Below are 21,933 nucleotides of genomic sequence, written 5' to 3' on the forward strand. Positions count from 1 at the left end.
GCCGGTTTCAACCACATTTGACAATGTTTTCCTGCATTATCAGGGACAGAAGGTTGGTCATGTAAATCTAATTCCTTAGGAAACCAGCTTCAATTTGCATTATTTGTTTTCTAACATAATTTGCATTTATGTAGCAAGCTTCATATGCAAATATTAGGCTATCAGCACCTCAGTTATTGACAGGCAAATAATTTTAATGCATGCTGGACCTAGTGACATGCAAGTTACACAGTGTAACCGAGAGACTGAGCAGGCAGACCACACTGCAGATTTTTAAATGCTAGGAACATCTCTGCCCTCGTCAAAGTGGGCTTCAGTGTGCTGTTTTCATTCTGGCCAGGATTGCCTTTAGAACCACACCATGAATAAAACAAGAGGAGGGGAGTCCTAATCTCATAGTTAAATGAGGATAGTGAAATAATCTTGATTTCATAGTGAAAAGTTGAATGTTATAATAAATATTTACCTTTTGAACAACACCTGAACCTGTAATCTGAGATAGGTTTTATAGGTTAGTTGAGCTAGTGACAAGAAAAGTTGCTCGCCAGCAGTACCCTGTGTGAGCTGTACTCTTGTCTTCACCTGAGTTTGTTGTTGTTACTAATGTTTCCCCAAAGCCTTTTACCACTCATCAAGAACTGAAGAGGTAAAGACACTTATTGTTTTGAGATTAAAATTATTGAACATGTCATAAGCCCTTACTTGGATCTGTACTATGTTGGTTGCTTCAGTACTAAGGATGTATTGAGCAGCTGATAAATCATATCGCCTGCTCATTCTGATAGCAAAACTAGACAAGAAAGGTGTGGCAGCATCTAGGGTAATGAACTCTAGAATGGGATTTCCTAACAGCAAAATGGAAAAGTGAGATCTACTGAAAGATATGCTGTGGGGAGAGGGTTCAGTGTTTTTGTGGGCTACTTAGAAAGGCTGGTGTGAGCATATAATGGAGGGGAAAATACTTGCATGGATGTGTCGCACCAGTAAAACAGAATGAGATTGAACCTCAGCATTTCTTTATGTTTAACATGGAAGTATTGTAAGTTAAAACCAAAGTAAAATAAAACTTAATCATAGGGGATCCTGACTCATGGAAAAATGAATTCTACAGCTTTCTTTGAACATGACTGTGGACCTGGAGGTAACAAATAGTAGAGGGATCGATATAGCTGAGAGAGGCTGTGGAATCTCCATCTTTGGAGACTTTCAGAATTCAGCTGGACAAGCACCTGAGGAACGTAGTTTAACTTCGAAGTTAGCCCTGCGCTGAACTGGAGGTTGGACTAGTGTGACCTCCAGGGATTCCTTCCAACCAAAATTTTGCTATGAATCTTTGGCTTTTGATTCATCATCTCTCTGAAAGAGTTGGCCACCTCTTAAAAGAAAGCCATATAAATGGGAGGTGGCGGAGTGGGAATGATTTAGCCTCAGTGAAGTGCTTGGAGATGGAGTTGGATTTAAACTCTAAGGGTTCTTTGTTTTAGGATCCAGGAAAGCTTTGAAAGAAGTCAAACTTTTAAGAAGTTGCAAATAAAGAAAAGCACAGAAATAAAAAGCTTTTTGCAAACTTATGTAGATCTGAGATACTGAAACTCTACAGGAGCCTCTAATCCTCTCATTTTTCTATTGCCGTCTTCCTAGAAGTTTTCATTTGGGGGGAAAAAAGTTTCTGTAGGGGAGTTTTTAATTTTTGGTTTTGCAGTGATCTTGATAGTGGCATGTGGGTTGAGAAGACCCTGACACAATTGTTTAGGAAAAGGAGGGTCTACATTAAGATCACTTGCAGAAGAATAGGATACCAAAATGAAACTGGGTGCCAATTTGGAGTGCCGCTTCCATAATCTTCAGTGGCATGTGCTGTAATTGGATTTGCTGTCCCTCTTAACTGGGAAAGGACTGAACCTTGTTGTTTCATGTCTGTAAATGCAAAAACATTCAGGATAATGTTTACCTTGTTACAGTTTCCCCGCCTCCCTTTTACAAGTTTGAAGAAATCAGTCTTTCAGGGTTCTTATTCTGCAAGGATTATATAGCTTTTTCTCATGGTTCATCAGGATAATTGGAGAAGATACTGGTAAGTTTTACTCTTGGTCAAAGATTTATTTGTAGGACCCCTTAATACCCAGCTATAAAAACACTGTTGAAACTCAATATATGGCTGCCAGAGACTTAGCATGTGCCTGCTTAGGTTAACACAGACCTCTGCCTTAGCATGGGTTTACACAGACTTCCTTCTCATTCACCCTTATGCAGCGTAAACTCTTAAACTCTTGTTTTGCTGAAAGCTGCAGCTGTGGAGAATCTTTTTGCTGATATATTGGATTTTTAGGGGGTATTATTAGCTTGTTGAAATGAAACTGCTGTTGATAACAAAAAGCTTTAATATGAAACCAGGATGAGGTGACCTGAAACTAGGATGACTTCATTGTTTTGCCAACTATACATATTCTTATAAGGCTATTATGTCTTGGCCATGTGCACATGGAAGCTAATGAGGATTAATGTGTAGGTTTTATAGCACTAATGCTAGACAGAATGGTAGTCCCACTTTAAGAAAATAGAAGAACCACATATCTGTCAATGTCCCATCTCTCTCATTGAAGAGGACAGTACCTGGCCATTGCCTTATTTGATTCAAATGGATCATTGAGCGGTCTGTTAATCACCAATGGGAAGTGTCAAATCACTTACAGTTTATTATATTTTGCTATAATTGTGTACAGTACATTCGGGGAGGGGGGTGGACTAGATAATCTTTAAAGGTCCTTTTCAACCCAAACAGTTCTGTGATTCTATGCTCATTAGCAAAGATTTCTAAAGGTCTTCCCTCTGTTTTCTCTTAATTGTCCTGATCCCATAAAACCAGCACAATTTTGTGTTCCGGATACTGCCATCAGTGTTCCCTGGTACGGCCTCACTGGAGTCCCCAGCTCACTTGTTGGGCAGGAAGGGGCTGGTAAACATATTTTACTGATATTCTGGATTGGCAGCTCAGCACTCTTCTTTAGTACTAAATGTAGCTATGGACTCTTCTTGAAAGGAACCAGGGTGACTGAGATGAGGCTTGAGGATGGAAATGGCAGTGAGGAGAACAGCAGCCACTTGACATCCATTGCTGATTGCCCGTCTGTATGCACAAAGAAAGGAAAAGAACTTTTTACTAATGAGCTTGCAGTGGTGCTGGAAGCAAATGGAAGCTGTGAGACCCTGGCAGTGAGTGCTGGAGAAACAAGCAGGGCTGGGGAGATACTGAGCAGAAGCACATTTCCTCCCTGCTGAAGGAACTGGAGGCTATTTAAATGAGGCTGAGAGAAGAGCAGGACTCAGAAAAGTGCTGCTATCCCTTTACACAGAAATGAGATTGTAGGGAGTCCTGAGACTCAGATGTTCAGAGGGGAGAGGGAATTACAGTACTTCTTCAATACCTCCCTAGATTGAAAGCGCTGCCACTGTCAATGGACTGAAGCCTGAAGTTCTGTTAGTTTATTCTGGAGCAGGGTGACTTAAAATTGGTGTGTCTGGCCTGCCTTTCTTCCTTATCTCAGGGAGAGAGGGGAAGATTTATGAGTAAGAAAGAGGGGCAAGAAACTGCAATAAAACCTTGATGCTTCCACAGAGTCAGCATCTGACAGTCTTCTGTTTTCAAGTCCTACTAATCCTCTCTTAAAACTTTTTGTCTTTTTGCTTCTAAGTAGAAGCCAGAATACTCTTTGTTCTTGCCATTTCTATGCAGGATAAAGAAGATAATGACAGGCAACAAAGAGTTAAGCAACTAACTAAAGTATAATGGAAAATAGCTGTCTGTCTTTCGACGCTGAAGGTGACATTTGAAAATCCATGTATTTGGTAGCTAGTTACTGCTTGCTGTGTTGCACGTACTTCACTGCCTCACAAGATTCTTGCACAGACCAGGACAAATGGTAATCTAAGTTACAGAAGACTCTAAAATATATTTACAATTGGTTTTAGTATCTTAAACCAAGGTTGGGATAGGCTTTTAAATGCTATCTGTTGATCAAGAGACTACACAGCTTGAGGATAACAAAATGCTGGAAGAGGAAAGAGTATAAATAGAAACCCCACTTCCTTGTTGACTAGAAGCCAAACTTGTGGTTGAACCTTTCTATACGAGAGTTTGCTGAGGTCCAGATAGGCAGCTGAATGCAGATTTCTGAAGAAACCAAAAATTCTGAGGTCTGAGGTGGGACATACATAGTACAAACTGAAGACTGGACTGGGTATTTGTTTCCTGTGCAACACCTGGCTGCAGTTCTTGGAAAAAGAAGATACCAATGGAACTCAGAGAATGTTGGTGCAACTCCAGCACCAGCTCAGTGAAAGGAGAAATGTATGTATGACCTTTGAGTGTGTCACCATTCGTTTGGGCCTGGAAGAGGCTTAATATAACTTAAAAACAGCCTCCCAAGACTGAGGATTTGAAATATGGGCTCATCTGGACAGTAGGATAAATATGTCTACTGCTCTTTTTTCAAACTTGAAAATATTTTTCCATTGATAAGTAAGGGAATATTTAACAGCAATAAGCATGATTTTTTCTCCTGATAAATTTTCCCAGTGATGTCCTGCATATCACAGATTATGCTGCTGATGTTTAAACCATATTACACTGCATGGAGCATCCTTCATTTCTAATTATTATAGTGTCTAAATAGTATATGACATTTTTAGATACGTGACTTTTTTTTTTTTAATAGGAGTTTTATGACTAAAACTTTGCATAATGCTTTTAAACCAAGGGATATATTAGCCAGAATCTAATTGTTTTGTAAAATGAATAATTTTGTCTGTTATCTCCTAATTAAAATACAGCTTTAAACTTGCTCTAGTTCAGACAAATTAATTCAAGAAATCTTATGGCCTATATTTATACAGGAAGTTAGGCTAGATGATTACAGTGGTCCCTCTGGCCTTATCTATGAACATATTTGCAGTTCAGTTCTGATGAAAGACTTTTTCAGGGAGTGGTGGTGGCGAGTTGGTAGCTCTGCCTACTAAGGTCATGTGTTTTGTGATTTTTTCAGAGCCAGATTTCAGTTGCTTAGTTTGGCAAAATTGTAATTAAATACCTATTTCCATCGGGATTGTATAAGGGGAATTGTTTGGGTTTGGGATTTTTTTCTGGGGTCTTTGGTGGGGAAGAGTAGTGGTTTTGGTTTTTTTTTTCCCAGTCAACAACTATCAACCAGAATGTGTGAAGTGCTCAAAAGAACCCACATAAGTTCCTGCTCCCAAAGGTCTGTGCTGTCATTGGATGTCTGTCTATTCGGTGTTTACCTTCATCCACTTTCCTAACATGTAGGTAGATGGGGAGATTGCAGGGTTGCAGTGGAGAAGAGGAAAAGCCCGATCAGAGGGAAGCATTTGAAAGACTGAGCCTGAAGACGGAAGAGAAACTACAACTTCCAGTTAAGGGAAGAGATTAGAATTGAGGTCAATGGGAAACCAAGGCAAGCTGAACAAAAAAATTTGGGGGTGGCTAAACAGGATGGGTCAGCTATGGAAAGCTTGATAAGGTTGGGAACTGGTGGAGCTGGGGAGGTATGTGAGAGTTAATTCATTATTTGGGCTAGTAGAAATAAGGATGAGTAATCTGTTTGGATATTTGAGATAGGAACTGGTGAAAGTAGTACACCGAAAATACTGATTTCTCTGGGAAACTCTTCTATCCTAGTGGACATCTTGGGCAGCTTGGTGTGCAGCTGCCTATAACTGTTTTAACTCCATTACCTCAAATAATAGTCTATACAAAGATTCATGGCTTATCCTTGCAGGACCATATGCCTGAAAATTTAGCAAGATGTTGGGGTTTTCCCATTTGTTTTTTCGTTTTGGTTGGTTTTGGTTTGGTTTTGTTTTTTTTGGTTTTTGGTTTTTTTGGGTTTTTTTGGTTTTTTTTAGCAAAGAAGAGCTCTGCATTAAAGTTCAGTTTACAAAGTCAATTTGAGTTGTGAAACACTATAGATATTGCTACATTTTGGCCTCCTTAAGAACTTATGACCTCTGGGAGTTGGATGTCAAAGTTCTAAGTCAAAAAATTGCATTTCTCTCCAAATGAACTGTTCTTACTCTTCCTTTCCTGTGAACATTTTTACATTTTTGACCTTTTGGTCCTGGCTTCAAACAAAGATTTCTTTTCATCTTAAGGAAAACTAATCACAGGAAAAAAGTATATTCTGGATAGCATTAACACACATGAATCTGGTCTTTTGTTTTTTGCATATAAAAACTTTCTAGTGCTTTCTCAGGAATGGTCTGTAAAGACAAGGAGTAAAAAGTTGGTTCCTGTGTTTCTTAAATCTCCTGTGTAACTCTCTTTCAGTACATTTATGCATATACCCAACTTTACCCAATATGAGTCATCTCACTGGCTTCAATTAGCTGTCCCTTTGCTAGTGACTGGTTACGCAGCTCTTCCCTTACACACTTGATGAGTCTTTGTCCACCTTGCTGCAGTCTGCTTGCATCTTCACAAGTCTCCACGCAGTCAGCATAAGTTCCCTTGACAAATCATGGTTTTAGGGAGGGGTATCCTGTGGAGTCTTTCCTCCTGCATCCTTCATGGAATGTAGGACTAGAAGGGAACATAAAAGGCCATTCATCTTCCTTGTCTTGGCAGGACTGAAACTATTCACAACAGATGTTTCTTCAACCTACCTCTGAAATCTTTTGGAGATGGACCACTTAGAGAGACCATTTCCTTAGGTTGTTTCAAGTCCTTAAGTAGCCTTACTCCTGGAGAAACTGATCTAGCCTAAATTTGGTACAATTTAAATTTGTTTGCACTGTCATCCACAGCAGACGTACCAAAAATATGTCTTACTGTGCTCTTCATATATCTGTTAACCATTTTCACTCCTCCCCAGGATTTTGCAATCTTTCACTGCCGAGTGCGTTTACAAGACCTCTAATAATTTTTCTTTACAAATGTAAACTAGTGGTTTGACATAATTTATTTTCATGGCTGTTACTTACCTCATTATCTTATAGGCACTTACAAATTTTGTTTTTCACAGTATTGTGGGGTGGAATTGAAGATGAACTGACTCCCCATCTCATTTGGTCTCCCCTCCCCTTTTTTTTTTTTAAGAGATGGTGTGAATACAAGTGCTTTGGAGTATTTTATGTAGAGAATTACTAGTTTACTGAGAAACATTTTTCAACTCCAGAAAAGATCTTGAAAAGTGTAGACATTAATGGAATTAATAGGCATTAATGACATAACAAAGATAATTTATTGATGATTCTCAAAATACACTGTTAGGAATAATACTTGGGTATTAAAAAGCATGCCTGATGACTAAATATTACTGTGTGTTTTCATAAGATACTTTACCAAATATTGCACTGTAGCTGGGGGACCTGACCAGTCAGTCATTGGGGGCTGATGACAGCGTGGAGCAAGCATGCATGGACCTGGGTGTCATTGGCTTCCAGGCTAACTGGGCATGGACAAAAGCTGTCTGCTGTTCCCAACAGCTTCTCCCAGGTGCATTGGCTCTAAACCTCTGGAGAAAATGGAACAGAACAGCCAAAAAGTCAGGCTTAGCAAAGGAGTTAAACTACAATAACTTGAACACTTTCATTTAGAATTGTTGCTGCAGGACTCTTTAAGGATACAGACTTTCAAAATACTTCATTACAGAAAGCAGTATCAGTTCAAGTAAAAATAAAACCAGAATTATGTGACTAAATCTTTCATCTTTTTAGGTTGTCTCTTCTTATAAACTTTTTGCTGAGTAGCACTAACAGCAGAAGGAGATAATCCACAAAATCTTTCCAACTTCTTGTATACCCTCCCACCGACAAAGATGATTGGAGAAGATAGGCTAGGTGGATAATTTGTTTTACAATATCTGAGAAATGCTACTTTTTTTTGTTTTACTACCTCTACCTTTTTAATAAAATTAATAATGTACCTTCTGTCTTTAAACTAAATTTAAATACTCTGTCTCTAGTTTATTGCTGTGATCTGCCCATCTTAGATTGGTACCAGCTGCAGCTTTTGGGATAAACTGGGTTATGTCTCCAGTAAAATCCTGGGCAGAGGTAGCCACGTCTATGCAATGGGAGGAGGTTAGTGCCCAGCCTGCCAAGTAGTCATTGTGCTGGTATGGTCAAAACCAGGCAATTTCTCTCAGTATATTGCGTGTCTCTTTCAGCACTCATGTACAGATATCCTCTGTATGGAAATGAGGTTACAAATGAGGATAGAGTAACGGTGCACATGTTCTCCTAGCCTGATGTGGGATTGGGACGTGACGGATGTGTGCACCTGGTATCGCTTTTGCACAAGATACTTGTACTGCTATGTCTCCTTTGTTAGACACTTTGCATTGTTAGAACTTAATGGTCCTAAAGTGTGCAAAAATAGGGGCCCTGTTCTTTTTCTTTCTTTTTTTTTCCTCTGAATTTTTCCCTTTAACTAATTGACACAGATGTATTCCTGGGTTTTGCAGACTGCTTCTCAAAATTTTTCTTCATGTTCAAAAGTGTAAAATATAAATGTGGCAACAGAGTTCCCCCTTTCCCAGGGAATTGTATAATTTGATTTTAGGAAGACTCAAGAGTTTTGCTTATTCCATGTAAAATATGAAGGATTTCAGTGATTTAATAGGTTTTTTTTTTTATTTTGTTAGGTGACACAATTGATGATCAAAGTAGAGAGTCAAAGGATAAAACTTCATTTCCGGAGACCAGACCAATGTACAACCAGCCTCCACAGGTAGGAGACTATTTCTTTATGCACACATAATGAAACTTCCATAGCAGCTCATTTAAGAAGCATGAATGTCCTGCAAGAGAAGGTTTCAACACATTCACATCTTCTGTAGACTGAGTGCCTACTCAGCCTTCTTTGTCATCTATCATAAAAGAAGCATTGCTAGTAATTAGATGGCAATATTATCAAGGCCACTGATACTTATTTGAAAAAGAAATAGTAAGAAGGCTGGACTGTATGGTATTGCTGAGTATCGTATTTTTATACTTGAGACGTGCAAGCATGAAACTGTAGCTAGAATGTTAATGAATTGCATAGAAGCGTGGTGAGTAGTGATGGAAAATGTCAAACATGTACATAAGTCATTTATTTCCACAGCTACCATTATAAGTAACATGTAAATGTGCGAGTATAATAGACTGTCTTTATTGTATGTTTGCTTTCTGTTTCAGTACTGTGTGGCTGTAAATCTGGACTTCTTTTTCTTCATCTGGTTTATTTAATATTTAATCCATGTATACCAAAGAGGGCTTTTCAGAATATTTCTGCATATGATGTACACATATTTGCTTCTCTACCTCCTCTGAAAATGTTCTTGCAATGAGTATGAGCCTGTTTTCCATTGCCATATGGTTTTAGATATTTACAAGATACCTGTAAGTCATTTTGCTTGGACTTTTGGTACTTTTCTGGGGCTTTTTTTTGCTTAACCTATACTTTCTCTCTCTCTTTCTCATATCTAGCCTCAGAACTAACCATGTATCTGTCTGTCTCTCTCTTCTCAATGCCATTTTAATATTTATTATTGCTAAGTCCCTTGGTATATCAGAGGTGAGTGTGATAATGTTGCATCTTTAAGAGTGGTCAATATGTGTGTGATCTGTAGTCTCCTTTTTTAATTTCAAATTAAAAACTGTGTCTGATACAGAAATCTGTAGTTCATCATAAGTAATGAGTGGTTTGCCTTCTGATAACATGGCAGTCTGAATTGGTTACAATTAAATGCAAAATTTTAGTCTGGCTTCTGGATCCATGCACATCTGAGCCAGGGTGTTTTGCAGCTGAAGTCCTGCAGTTTTGAGGCAGTATAATGCATTGGTGTTGTGATTGCCTACTGCACAGACATAGTTTCCTTTAATGTGATGTTCTTGCTAGGTATTGTGTGCTGCTAGTTATTGTAGTGGCAGTGGTTTGTTCAATTCTGTGGAATTTCAGTAAAATAGGAACTTGTGTAGATTTTAAGTGTTCATGAGTTAGAGGAAAGAAACAAAGTTTTCAAAATAAAATAGCAGGTATTACAGTGAAAATAAAACAAAGATTTACCTAAGTTATCAATTCCAGTCTCTGGATTTGGGTGTTTGGACTTCACATTTATTCGAAGGAGTTCTCCATTTCTCAAATTAAATAGAGTAACTGAGTATCATGGAAATGAAATGGATAATTCTGGCCATTAGGGAAGCAATATGCCTATTTGCAGGAGTAAGTATGTTTTTATAAATTTGTGGGAGAAATCTACCAATTTAGCAAAATTGGAAAAGCATTGTATTATATATTCACTATGTCATTGAGAAATAGAACATTAATTGAAATAATAAACTTGTTAGCCTTAAAACAACAATACTTCGTAAACATAGTACAGTATGTTAAAAGATATCTGTTAGACTGCAAAGTAGTATCAGGTATTTGTCATGCAGAGCTGAACAGAAGAGCGTTTAGTTCTTCAACTGCATCTTTCAATTGCTGGAAACTTGCGTTCATTTTAAAATATAATCTATTTTACAATTTAATAGATGTAGACTTTGTGGAACATGGAAAGTGCTTTTAGAAGTGTGATTTAAAGAGGAATGAAGTAATACTTTGTTCACGGGTCACAACCTTACTCAAAAGGGAAATGAGGTTGAGTTTGATTGAAGAAAGTATCTCCTGGAGTATTTTTTGGTAACTGTCGTCATCTTTGGAATTTCCCATTTACTTAGGTACTATTGGATTCATTTTCTGTACAATTACTGAATTCTCAAGTACATACTTCTGTATAAACTTGCACAACTTATTTAAACTAATGCACAAAGAAAAGCTTACACCAAGATCATCTTGCAGCAACTAGCAGCATGTAACAGAACCTCTCGTAACAACTGCAATACCTGCAGTCTGCGTTATTTTAAGAGGTTTTGATATTGCATGCATGTTAGAGGAACTGCAGATATTTAGAAACTCCTTGAGGAAGGGTGTTCTCAAAGGCCAACTTTAGTCCAAACGTTTCGTTTCTGCAGAGTGGGAACAGAAGCTCCTGCTTTGAACAGTCTCATGTGGAGTATCCTCTCCATCTCCACGAGTACAGATGGAGGTTTGGGAGGGTCATCTCCTGATGCCGAGTCAGTCCTTGGGAGATGCCTTGTCTGCCAAGGTAATGAGTGCTCTGGGCCTAATCAAGCATGTACGATCCCGCTGAAGTTGCTTCAGGCTTGTGAACTAAAAGTCATACGCACATTTAAGTGCTCTTCTGGACTGGGGCCAAAACGCTTAGCGCTCTGCAGGGCTGAGAACTTAAATTAGTCTCTTTGTGACACTAAAATACAAAGCTTCTAATTTTAACTGCAATACCATCATAATAGAAAGAGATAGTACGGTTTTATTTTTTCATGCTTGCGAGTTTTCCATTATTATAGTACAATTTCCAGATAATTCAATCTTTATCTGCTTTCACTGGGAATTTAAGGTTATGGAAAATAACAGAATGGAAAGGTTAGTTTTGATATATGAAGAGTGCTAGAAACCCTAGTAATGTGGTGGGGTTATTTTTGATAATGAGCTATTCCACTGGTAAAGGAAATTAGTGCAACAATGTATTTTTGTCCTACTGTGACAGCAATTATGTAGCATACTTACCAGGAGACGTAAAAAATATTTTTGACAGATGGTATGGCTGTGAATTAGGATTTATGAAGATTATTGTATGTCTGGTGTCCAGGACACCTGGGATTATTAAATTGATGTAAGAAACAACAACAAAAAAATTACATTTCTGGTAATAGCTGCAGTATTTTGTATCTCCCTACTGTCTGTCACCTTAAGAAGCAGCTCGTGTTTATTTGATGTTGCACTTCTTGATAATCGGACGTGTGCTCTTTAGCCAACAGATGTCAGCAGATTTAATGGGTGAAAACTGTACCAGTTAAATGTATTAAAATAAACTACCAAAAATGAGAGCTGTCTTTAGATTGTAAATTAAGATTTTTCTCTTGCTGTGTGTTCTTTTTTTTTTGTTTTTCTTTATAGTCCTGTTTCTCCCTCAAATACTTAATAGCTATTGCCTTCTATCTAAGGAGCTTGTTAAACCTTTTCTAGGGCAAGAGAGAATCCCCCAAGGGATTGCTTAATCCATAATTATCTAATTTATATGTTGTTGTTATAGCCACTCTTAATTATATACCTTGCTGTGATACTTATCATCATAGGACATAGTTTTCTTTATGAATTGCAATAGTTCTGTTACGGTTCTTGTGCCCTTTCTTTTCATAATTTGCTACTATAAACTGAGAACGTAGCAGATAGCCCATGTTTCCTGAAGTAAATTTAAAATTACCTATGGTTTTCTGCATATAGATACTGGTGTGCACTGTTTTGGGCAAGTATCTAAATAGATTAGAAAAAATATTTTTATATCTGAATTGGCAGATAATAGCCTCATTAAATCGATCCTTTGTAAAGCTGCTATGTAAGGATTCTGAATACATGTAAATAACAGTTTCCTAGGCATCTGGTTAGGTGTCATATGAGTCAACTGGAAAGACAGAAATACTATGAGATATAAAATGTCAAGGAAGAGAGAATGGGAATTGTGAGTGCACAGAGTAGGGGAAAAAATAATTTGATTTTCTTTTTAGTCATCTAGAGAAATTAGCAGGTATTGCTGAAGTTGACAGACTTTTAAGATATCCTTTTGAGCACATCACCAGATATAATTCTAGGGCATGAATAATGCTAATGTTATCTCCCCCCCCCCCCCCCCTTTTTTTTAAAGTTAACATTAATTGGTTCTTCCAGACCTATTATTGCCCAGTTTTCACTAAAGCTTGGCTGTCTGGATTATTTTTACAAGTTTACTGGAAAAGGAGCTATTACTGCCCATGTCTCTGTTCAGTCACCCAACTCTTAGTTTATGATTCAGAGGGTCCCATATTTAAAATCTCAAGAAGGGTGTTCTGGGCTATATTTACTGCATCATTTTAAGTTCCCTACATTTGCTTTAGAGAAGGTGGTTTGTATTTCAAAATTATTGGCCAATGTTTGTGATTAGTTTGCTTCATTTTGACAAAATATAGTGTCTATAGAAAATGTTGCTGCTTAGATTGGCTTTTTTTTTTTTTTTTTAGCTCTCATAAGCTAGAATTCTAGTCATGGCCTGGTTAGATTAATTGCTTGTCATATGTCATATTAACTCCAAGATCTTCTTTTTCACCTCTAAAACCCTTAAAGCATGTTGGTCCATATTTTCTCTCTTCTTAATTGCGAATGTAAGCAATAATCACTTAATGAAATTATCCACTCTTAGAAGGGACTGGAATAAGTCTGCAGCAGGTCATCAAGCATGTACTTTTCTCTGAATGCTGGTATCGTCAGAAGAAAGACCTTATGCTTTACTCAACTATTGTGGATGATCATAAGCTATAGGAAGTGAAGTTTTAGCATTACCTTTAAAGAAGGATGACTAGTTTTCAGTGTTGGCGGCTGCAATGGACATCATCTTTCTTAGCTCCCTTCATCCTTTGCATGTATAGTAAATAGCTGACAGTTCTTTGGTGGATCTGTGTGCAGTCACAGATCGAAAGTGCGTACAAAGTAGAGCTGCCATATGATAAGAAGGGCACAGTATATGGTTGCGATCTTACTGAGAACAAAGGTAAATAGCCCAGTCGGCTAAAAAAAGTCAACTATTACATATTACAACTATTACTATGCAATAGCATGTTTACTTTATAAAGCTTCATTATATTGTAATGTTCATATTGCTACCTGTTTGATAATTGACGAAAATATTTAAGAGTTCTTTTCATATTAGGAAGACCTCCAGAACATATGGATTAGTGGACTTCTGACTGCCCTCAACAGTTGGGCAACCGGGGGGGGGAGGGGAGGGTGTATGTACATATAAATATACTAGGTATACGTAGTATATAATATAAATATTAGGTATACGTACATACACACATGCTTCTGCACATCACAAAGGATAAGTTGCTATGGTCTCACAAACAACATTTTATAAACTCTGATTTGTGTGATCTATTGGCCCAGAGTCAACCAGTAAGACCTGGGGGTGTCTTGTAAGACTATCACCTTGTAGAGTTTTTCTCAATTCTAAAAGTGAATAGTTAGACTTTTTATCTGTGTAACATGATACACAGCTGGGGTTATTTCAGATACTTAGTAATCATAGTAACATCAAGAATGCTATGTCAATTGTCCTTTTCTTAAAAGGAAGTATTATGTTTTTAGATATAGGGAACTGGAGTGGGAATTGAGAGAGGTGAATTAACATGGTTGTCACCAACTTCCTGTCTGAACTTAGAAAACAGCTCATTTTCAAAAAAGTAATGCAGCTCTCTCTTACAAAGCGTTTTTCTATAGCACTTTGCAAGTATCAAATACTGTTAAACCCTTTGTTTAACTTCAGTTGAGATTTCATTACGACAAGAACTGAGGAAGCCTTACAGTCTTTTAAGATAGGACTTGAATGTTCTATCTGGCCAGCAAATACGTGTAAACACAACAAATGGATTGGAGCATCCCTTCTTCCCACAGCCCTGCCTGTGAAGTCCCGAGTCAGTGCTGTGGTTGGTCTGTATGATTGGCAAGGCTTGAGCAACAGAATACAAAACCACCTCCTGTGGGGAAAGAATAGCACACATGATAGATTTAGCATAGTATATTTTCATCGTTTAGTGCCTATAAATAGCAATGTACATACTCACATGTAAAAACTTCATAAAATAGTAGAATTGGCCTGATTGGCAGCCTCTTCATTTTGAGAGCGAGGCTTTAGTAAAGGAACATATACTCCAAATAGTGACCAAGGCACATGTATCCAGAAGCACAATTTGCATACCTCCCTATTTAGTTTGGGCAGAGACTCACTATACGCTTGACTTAATTGCCTGCTTATTCAGTTACATTGGATGGTTATTTGTAGCAGGAGATGCTCAAATGGGGTGCCCAGATGTTCCCATTGCATTTTTTAGCCTTTCCCTAATTTGGGGATCTTCTCACTGGCTTAACCCTCAGATAACAGTACTGATTATCCTGTATCTCTTGCCCAAACACATGAGGTTGGACTAAAAGCCAGTAATGCTGGTCCACTTTGCTGCTGTCAACAAATTGATTGGTCAGTCATCCTGCCTCTGGGAGCAACCCTTCTGGGCTTTCCAAATATTAAAATTGATCTAAAATGCAATGTAGATCATACATCACTTGATGAGACTGAGTGCTCTAATACAGCCTGATAGTACAGTGATATTTACAACATGATGCATTAGCGTAAAATGGTGGCTGAAAGACTAGTATAGGGTGGCTTATTAATAATTACTGTAAACACCAAGTAAGGAAAGTAACAATGTCTTTAGGTTAGTTTCACTGCCACTTTCAGGGGAAAAAAATCCAAAAAAACCAGACAGCAGTGGGCAGTCTGTTTTAATGGAAAGGAAATATGACATGAAAACTGTCTCGTTTCAGTCCAAAGTGCTAATATTGATAAGACAGGAATATGTTTTTCTGTACTTTCCATCAGTATGGTTTGATCCTTTCACCATAATGTGCTACTGCTGTAAGTTCTGCCTTAAAAAAATCCACAAAACTTCACTACTCCTCAGTCATATCAGACTTGTGAAAGACTGTGCATTGGGTAGCACATAGTCAAATTTTGTTCTAAAGCACTTTTTAAAAATACAAGATAAAATAGAAATTATTTGTTTGCAAATTTCTTCTCTTTGCTTCCACAGTATTACAAATTTTAAGAATACTTTTCTAGTGTTGTAATGCAATTAGTAGACCTGCTTGATAAAAACAAATCTATTTGAAAAGCCAAAAAAGTACCCTTCTTCCTTTTCATTGTGGTTCAATTATCTTCCTTCCATAGAGAACCAGGAGGCTGAAAGAGGCCACCTTGATTAAATGAGACGACCAATATTTGTTTCCTATTATTTATTTAATTAATTATTTGGTCCTTTACTGCTTTAAGAGTCATCGTGCTTTTATTCCTGCATCTCAGAAGCCTAAGCAGTAGGTGCTGAGGACAACTCAGTCTTGTTACTGTTTGTAGATTGAAGCTTTACGGACTCTGGCTCCTGGTAAGCTGTTTGCTGAAGGTGCTGTTGACAAGTGCTCCAGCTACACACTGTGTATGGAGGAAATTCAAGTCAAATATCCATCCTTCCTTTCTTTTATGGACTTGAATCTCTATGGAGAGAGCAGGTGGAAAGTTGTGTTAGGAGACACTTGCCTAATTCACTTTTTTGGCATTAGAATATTTTAAATTTGTAAATAGGACGTATTGCTAGTCTTGCCACGTGCTTGAATTTTAAGCAGCACGATAAAAACCTCAGAATAAAGCACTTAGTACAGCAATTTTTATTCACACGTCTGCCTGAGAATCCATTTATGTTCTTCAAGACTGAGGAGAGAAACCATTAGGAAGATCCAGGGGTTTAGTTACCTAACAAAATTTCTGGAAGCAGGGCTGAGGATGTTGTTCACAGGTATCGCTGGAGGAAGCTTCACCTGGGTTCAGACTAGTAATTCTTTTCTGTTCAGTCTACTTCATTAGCTTTTTTTCTGAAAAACAAATCCAAGATAATTTCCTTTTCCTTTCCTCTTATTGTAGATGGAAATTGTTATTCCTCTGTCTTTTTCCTCTCACTGATATTAACGTTCTAGGGAGACATTTCACGGATGTTGCTGACTACCTCAATTACTCAAGGAGATATTTCCTTTTCTTCTCGAAACAATAACTTCTGATTTACGCAGCTTTTCCCAGTTGTTCCAATTTGCTGAAAAATTTATTGACTTTTTTTTTGTGAAACAATGTTTGCTAAATATTTTCTTACTAGTCTTTTATGTTTAATTGTCTAAATTCTTTTCTTAAGTAGACAGCTTCCTTTCCCATTCAAGTCCTTGGATTTTCATACGCTTAGTAGAATAATGAGAGAATGCAGTATTATCCCTCTTTTTTAGAGGTTCTGCTCCATGGACAACTACCGTCTCAGAGAAACTGTCATCTTTTTCCTACTGTAGCAGGTTGCCATGTTGGAACTTCTACAATAGCAGAGGCTGGGAACAAGAGGTAGAGACATGGAGGCAGAGACCCAGTTTGTCTAAGCTCCTCCTATTCAGGACATCAGCTACCCAAAAAGTCTTCAGGATATTTCTTTACTTGGAGCAGGAGAGAGAAACTCAGATCTTGTTGTCACTGACTACATCAACCAAATGTAGCTGCTAAATTAAAATGGATTATTTAAATACTGTTTATTTCAATATGCAATTAAAGTTTTATAGAAAATTAATTTCTTAGTATATTCTCTGGCTATATCGAAAAGTTAAAGTATAGCCCTTGCTCCTGATTCCAGCTCTGTTAAAAGACTATTTTCTAGGGGGGTGTGTAACATTTGCATCCTAGTTATTTAAAAATTATTGCCCCACATACAAAGAACTCATTCATGATTCAAAGTTGCTTCAATACATAACTGAATTTTAATAGTTAATATCTGAGTTTTGTATTACATCAGGAATGAAGGTATCAGCAAAATAAATGTGAGTACTTTGTGCTTTTGGATGACACTGAAGTTACAGAACAAATCCATTATCAGCATTTATCAGACTTCTCTATTCATTTTGCAATATATTGACTTGTCCTTCACTTCTGATTTGTGGCTGTGGAGTGCACTGCTGGATGTCTAGAGCTGCCTGCATTTTCAATTACAGTTCTTCTGGCTTGCAGTTCACTTACTATGGTAATTTTCATGAACTTTTTAATCTTTCAGCATACATGCTACAGAAAAAGAAAAAAAAAGATCTGGCCTAGTTAGTAACATTTCCTGGCACTGGCTGAAGCACAACGTGCTGAATATTGTTCACGTTGCTTATTATATGTATGAGATCTTTGCTATGAATAGCTTGCATAGTACTTCAAAGGAACAGAGGAACTAGATAAACTGTTCCTTACTTGAACCCACATCTCTTTCTTCTAAGATAATTCTTATCACAAAATTCATGTTGCAGAGGGGAACGTCCAAAATTCACCTGTTAGGACAGTGCCCTAAGCTCAGGGGCCTCCAGAGAGGCACAGGGAGGCAGCAAGAACAGGAACCCTGCTACTGAGGGGGCATAAATGCTGATACAGCTCTTCAGTTATCAGATTCAAAAGTGCTAAAATTGGTTGGGATAGAAGGAAAGAGAATAATTCATTTCATTATGGTGGGAAATTAAGACTTAGCATTTTTAATAAAGATTTGGAATCCTTTTCTGCTTCCTTCTTATTTCTGCTTTCTCTTAGTCCTGCAGTCTTTCTTCATGTTGCATCTTATCCCTGTTTGTTCACAATTTTATAGTTTCTCATTATAGATGCCCACGTTTCAGATGTTATGGTTCTCTGTCTTTAAACAATTATTGAATGAAATAATTAAATAATAGGAATTAGGAATAAAGGAATAAAAGTAGGAATTAGGAATAAAAATGTCATTATACAATTTCAGTTATATTAAGTTCAATATATTTTCTAAATTTATCACCACCCCCCCTCCAAATATTTCCTGTGCCCAATTGTTATTATAGAGAATTGAGTAAAAACAGAACCTTATTCTTGTTCTGGTTTGAGTTTGCGAAATTCTTAACGAAGAAAACCAATTTTTTTCTTCTAGGATGAACAAATGAGATAGTTGGTTTAGACACTAGATATGCAATCTTTTGTGGTACTTAAGAATACTTTTCTGGGTAGAATTACATTCTATAACTGTTTCATAAATAACACTCACACGCATCTCTAGTATTTACTAGGATAATTAAACTAACACACTTTAACCATGGAACTTTCAGAGTATCCAGAGTTCAAATGGTGACCTCACAATTCTTCCCCTCTGCAGAGATTAACAGTTTTAGCTTTTTGAGAGAGCAAGGAGCATGTACTAATTACAGAAAGTTCATTCTGCATTTAAACTATTGAATTGTTCCTATGTTAGAGAAAAAGCTAGTTCTGAATAATTACACTTTTCTAATTGCTTTAATGCCAATAAGGATGCACAAATGTACATCATTATTGATACTGAAAGTGTGGTTTAGCAAAGATTCCCCTACTGTTCTTTGCAGGCCAGGATACGCTGTGGGGAGCTTTGCTGTAATAATGAAAAACTGTAGAATGTCACAGGTACTTTTCACTGTTTCTTTAGAATTTTTTTTATTTAAGATTTCAGCAACATTAACCTGACCTTGATTCCGTTCCATTCTAAGGAATGGCTGAAAAGCATGCTTTAAAGTGGAAAATGAAAAAGAAAAATATCTAAAATGTATGTCACAAATCAGTAAAAATATACTTAAATGCTTATTTTAAAATCTGGTTCTGTTTTACTCTGAACAGCAATAGTGATAAATGGAGAAAAAACATGCTGCCTACTAATCACACAAAATTTGTACAGGTAGCAGGAGCTCTTTAAGAAAGACAAATCACGGCTGTGTTACAGAATGAGAGTCGTAAGAAGCTGGGAAGCAAGAGCCCAAAGCAAATGGGAAAGCTGATTTCCATTGACAGCCATTGTTGCTTCTAAAAGCCTCTCCAAGGACTCGATCTTAGCCCGAAGCTTTCAGCGTCGAAGTCTGCCCTGTTGCAGCCACTGACAACACCAGTCTTAGGCTAGTATTACAATCCCATTCACTGCTTTTCTGTTAAGAAAGAAATAAAGCGACCAGAAGCCATTTGGATACGACAACAAGCTACTGCAAGGTCTCAGCACTACTACTTCCATCTACTTTTGTTCTCCCAGATAAAAATAACTTTTTTTCTTGAGTCCCTGGAGGAGATGCTGACTAAACTTTTAAGTGAGCCTCGAAAGAATAGCAGCTCTCATGATTCACGTGAGGTTTTCTGAACCATCTCAGGGGCATCTGTATTGTGCTTGTCTGGGTGGGTTTCTTCCCTTCTTACAGTTCTGTAAGGATATTGGTCACATACTTATTGGTGTGTTGGATGTGGGGGTGTTTTTGTTGTTGATGTTTTGGGTTGGGTTTTTTGTGACATTTAAAAACTATCGTCATGTACACTTTTCCCCCCTCCAGCAAGGTTTTACTGATCCCTTTCTCCTAGCTTAAATTTTTGAATACAAAAATTTACTCTCAGTAAGTATTTACTCAGAGCGCCTTGTGAGTAATTTTTCTTTTCCCCTCTGTTCCTCTTTGCCATTACTGTTCTTATTTGAAAAGTGAATCGTTGTCATCAATGGAGATGCTCACTCTGGAATTCCTACAAATTTTCTAAAAAGGCCCAGTGAATACCCTAAAAAGTATCAATTGAAACACAGTTGGAAGAACAATCCCCTAAGACAATTTCCATTTCTAGATACATCAGAAATAACTGCATAATGCTAAATAAATTCTGAGATACATTATGATATGCTATTTGCTGTAATACCACAAAATTGCCTGAAATAAAGATAATATTTCTATATCACCAGTAGTGTTGTAGGTCTCTGTCATAATTATGATATTCCCAGATATTTGCTAAATATTCTGGAAGACTGAATGTAGTGCTTGTTTCTCAAGGCTGTCTTTTTAAGGAAAATGGGTCTGCTTCTGGAAGAAAAAAACTTTTTTTTTTTTTACAGAAAGTACACATTTCTTTAAATGAATCCCTTTTTGTTAGAAAACCTTGTTCAGTAGTTTGGATGATAATAATGCTAGTACTGATCTTTGATTCTCCTTCTGAGACCTGTAAATCCAGCTTCTCAGTACATTGTAAACTATGCATTTTTTCTTCCTTACGAGACTCTTGGCAGACTTTATGAGTAGCACACAGAGATGCAGCAAATTAGATGTTTTTAAAGGCAGCTGAGAAACATTTAAAAAAAAAAAAAAGAGCAAAAAGGAAGAATTTACTTTAGAGGATAATTTTATACTTTGTTAGTTTTGAAATAACATGTAACACCCTTGCAGTCAGAGTGCAATTAGTATCTGGTGGCCAGCTACCATATATGTTTACATACTGTTTCTTTTATCCCTGTTCATTTGGATTGCAAACCAAGAATGAATAAAACACCTTGCTTATTTGATTAAATTTGATTACCATACCTTGTGTAATTTTAACTGATTTTTTGACTCCCTGGTGTTTGGTGAAATGTAAATTGTTTGGTGATCTTCTAAGTGCATTCAATTAATATTTCTCATAGCAGGATTGTGTGTCATAGCATTTGGCAGTGCTTTGTTTAGCTAATGTCCAGAGAATATGCTCTGAATAGATTGTGTTCTGGATAAATAAGTTAGGCATTTAACTAGAAACCAGTGTGACTAATGTGGGATATCAAATTCTCTAGGACTTGCAGTTCTATATATGCTTGAAGAATGCACACGTGAAAACATAAGCCATTTCATAACCTTGACTTTGATTGCATCACATAGCTTTGTGCTGGTGTTTGCATTGTAACCAGCTTGGGCAATCTCAGCACCAATGGGTGATAGATGTTCTCTACTAGAGGGTCCAGCTCTTCATTATGTTACCACAGTCACTATAAAAGCCTGCTGGTCAGGTTGGCTTCATCAAGGTCTGTTCACTGATGTGGATTCTCCAGCATATGAGTGAAATATGTCTTAGCCCATTTAAAGGATGTCCTTATGATCTGGAAGCACAAAAATACGTCTAGCTCGATAAGATGTTGCACATGAGGCCAATATCTAAATATCACTGCAAGAGTGCTCAGAAGCAGTTCTGCATAGCCAAGGGCAATGATTGCCTGTAATGACTGCACTAGGCAGAATTGAAAAATTACTTCTTGCAACCTGAATTGTTCAGGACAGGAACTTTTTTCTTTGTATGTAGATACCTAATAGATAATATAATATATGCCATAACACATATGACACACTGTGTACTAGATAAAGGGATAGGCTCCACAATATTCAAGGAATTAAACTGCAAACGTGACAGAGTTTTCCAGCAGCCT

The 21,933-nt window shown here is 37.3% G+C and overlaps 1 protein-coding gene across 3 annotated transcripts in view; it reads left to right on the top strand.

Annotated features, from left to right (window-relative positions):
* Positions 1-21,933, top strand: part of UMAD1 (UBAP1-MVB12-associated (UMA) domain containing 1) — a 79,775-nt gene that overhangs the window by 51,803 nt on the left and 6,039 nt on the right. For all 3 annotated transcript variants that reach the window (XM_075492874.1, XM_075492875.1, XM_075492876.1), the window contains exon 3: positions 8,658-8,743. In XM_075492874.1, coding sequence (XP_075348989.1) covers positions 8,658-8,743 — 86 coding nt within the window. The remainder of the gene's footprint in view (positions 1-8,657; positions 8,744-21,933) is intronic.

The sequence above is a fragment of the Mycteria americana genome, chromosome 2, assembly GCF_035582795.1.
Source record: "Mycteria americana isolate JAX WOST 10 ecotype Jacksonville Zoo and Gardens chromosome 2, USCA_MyAme_1.0, whole genome shotgun sequence".
Lineage (NCBI taxonomy): Eukaryota > Metazoa > Chordata > Aves > Ciconiiformes > Ciconiidae > Mycteria > Mycteria americana.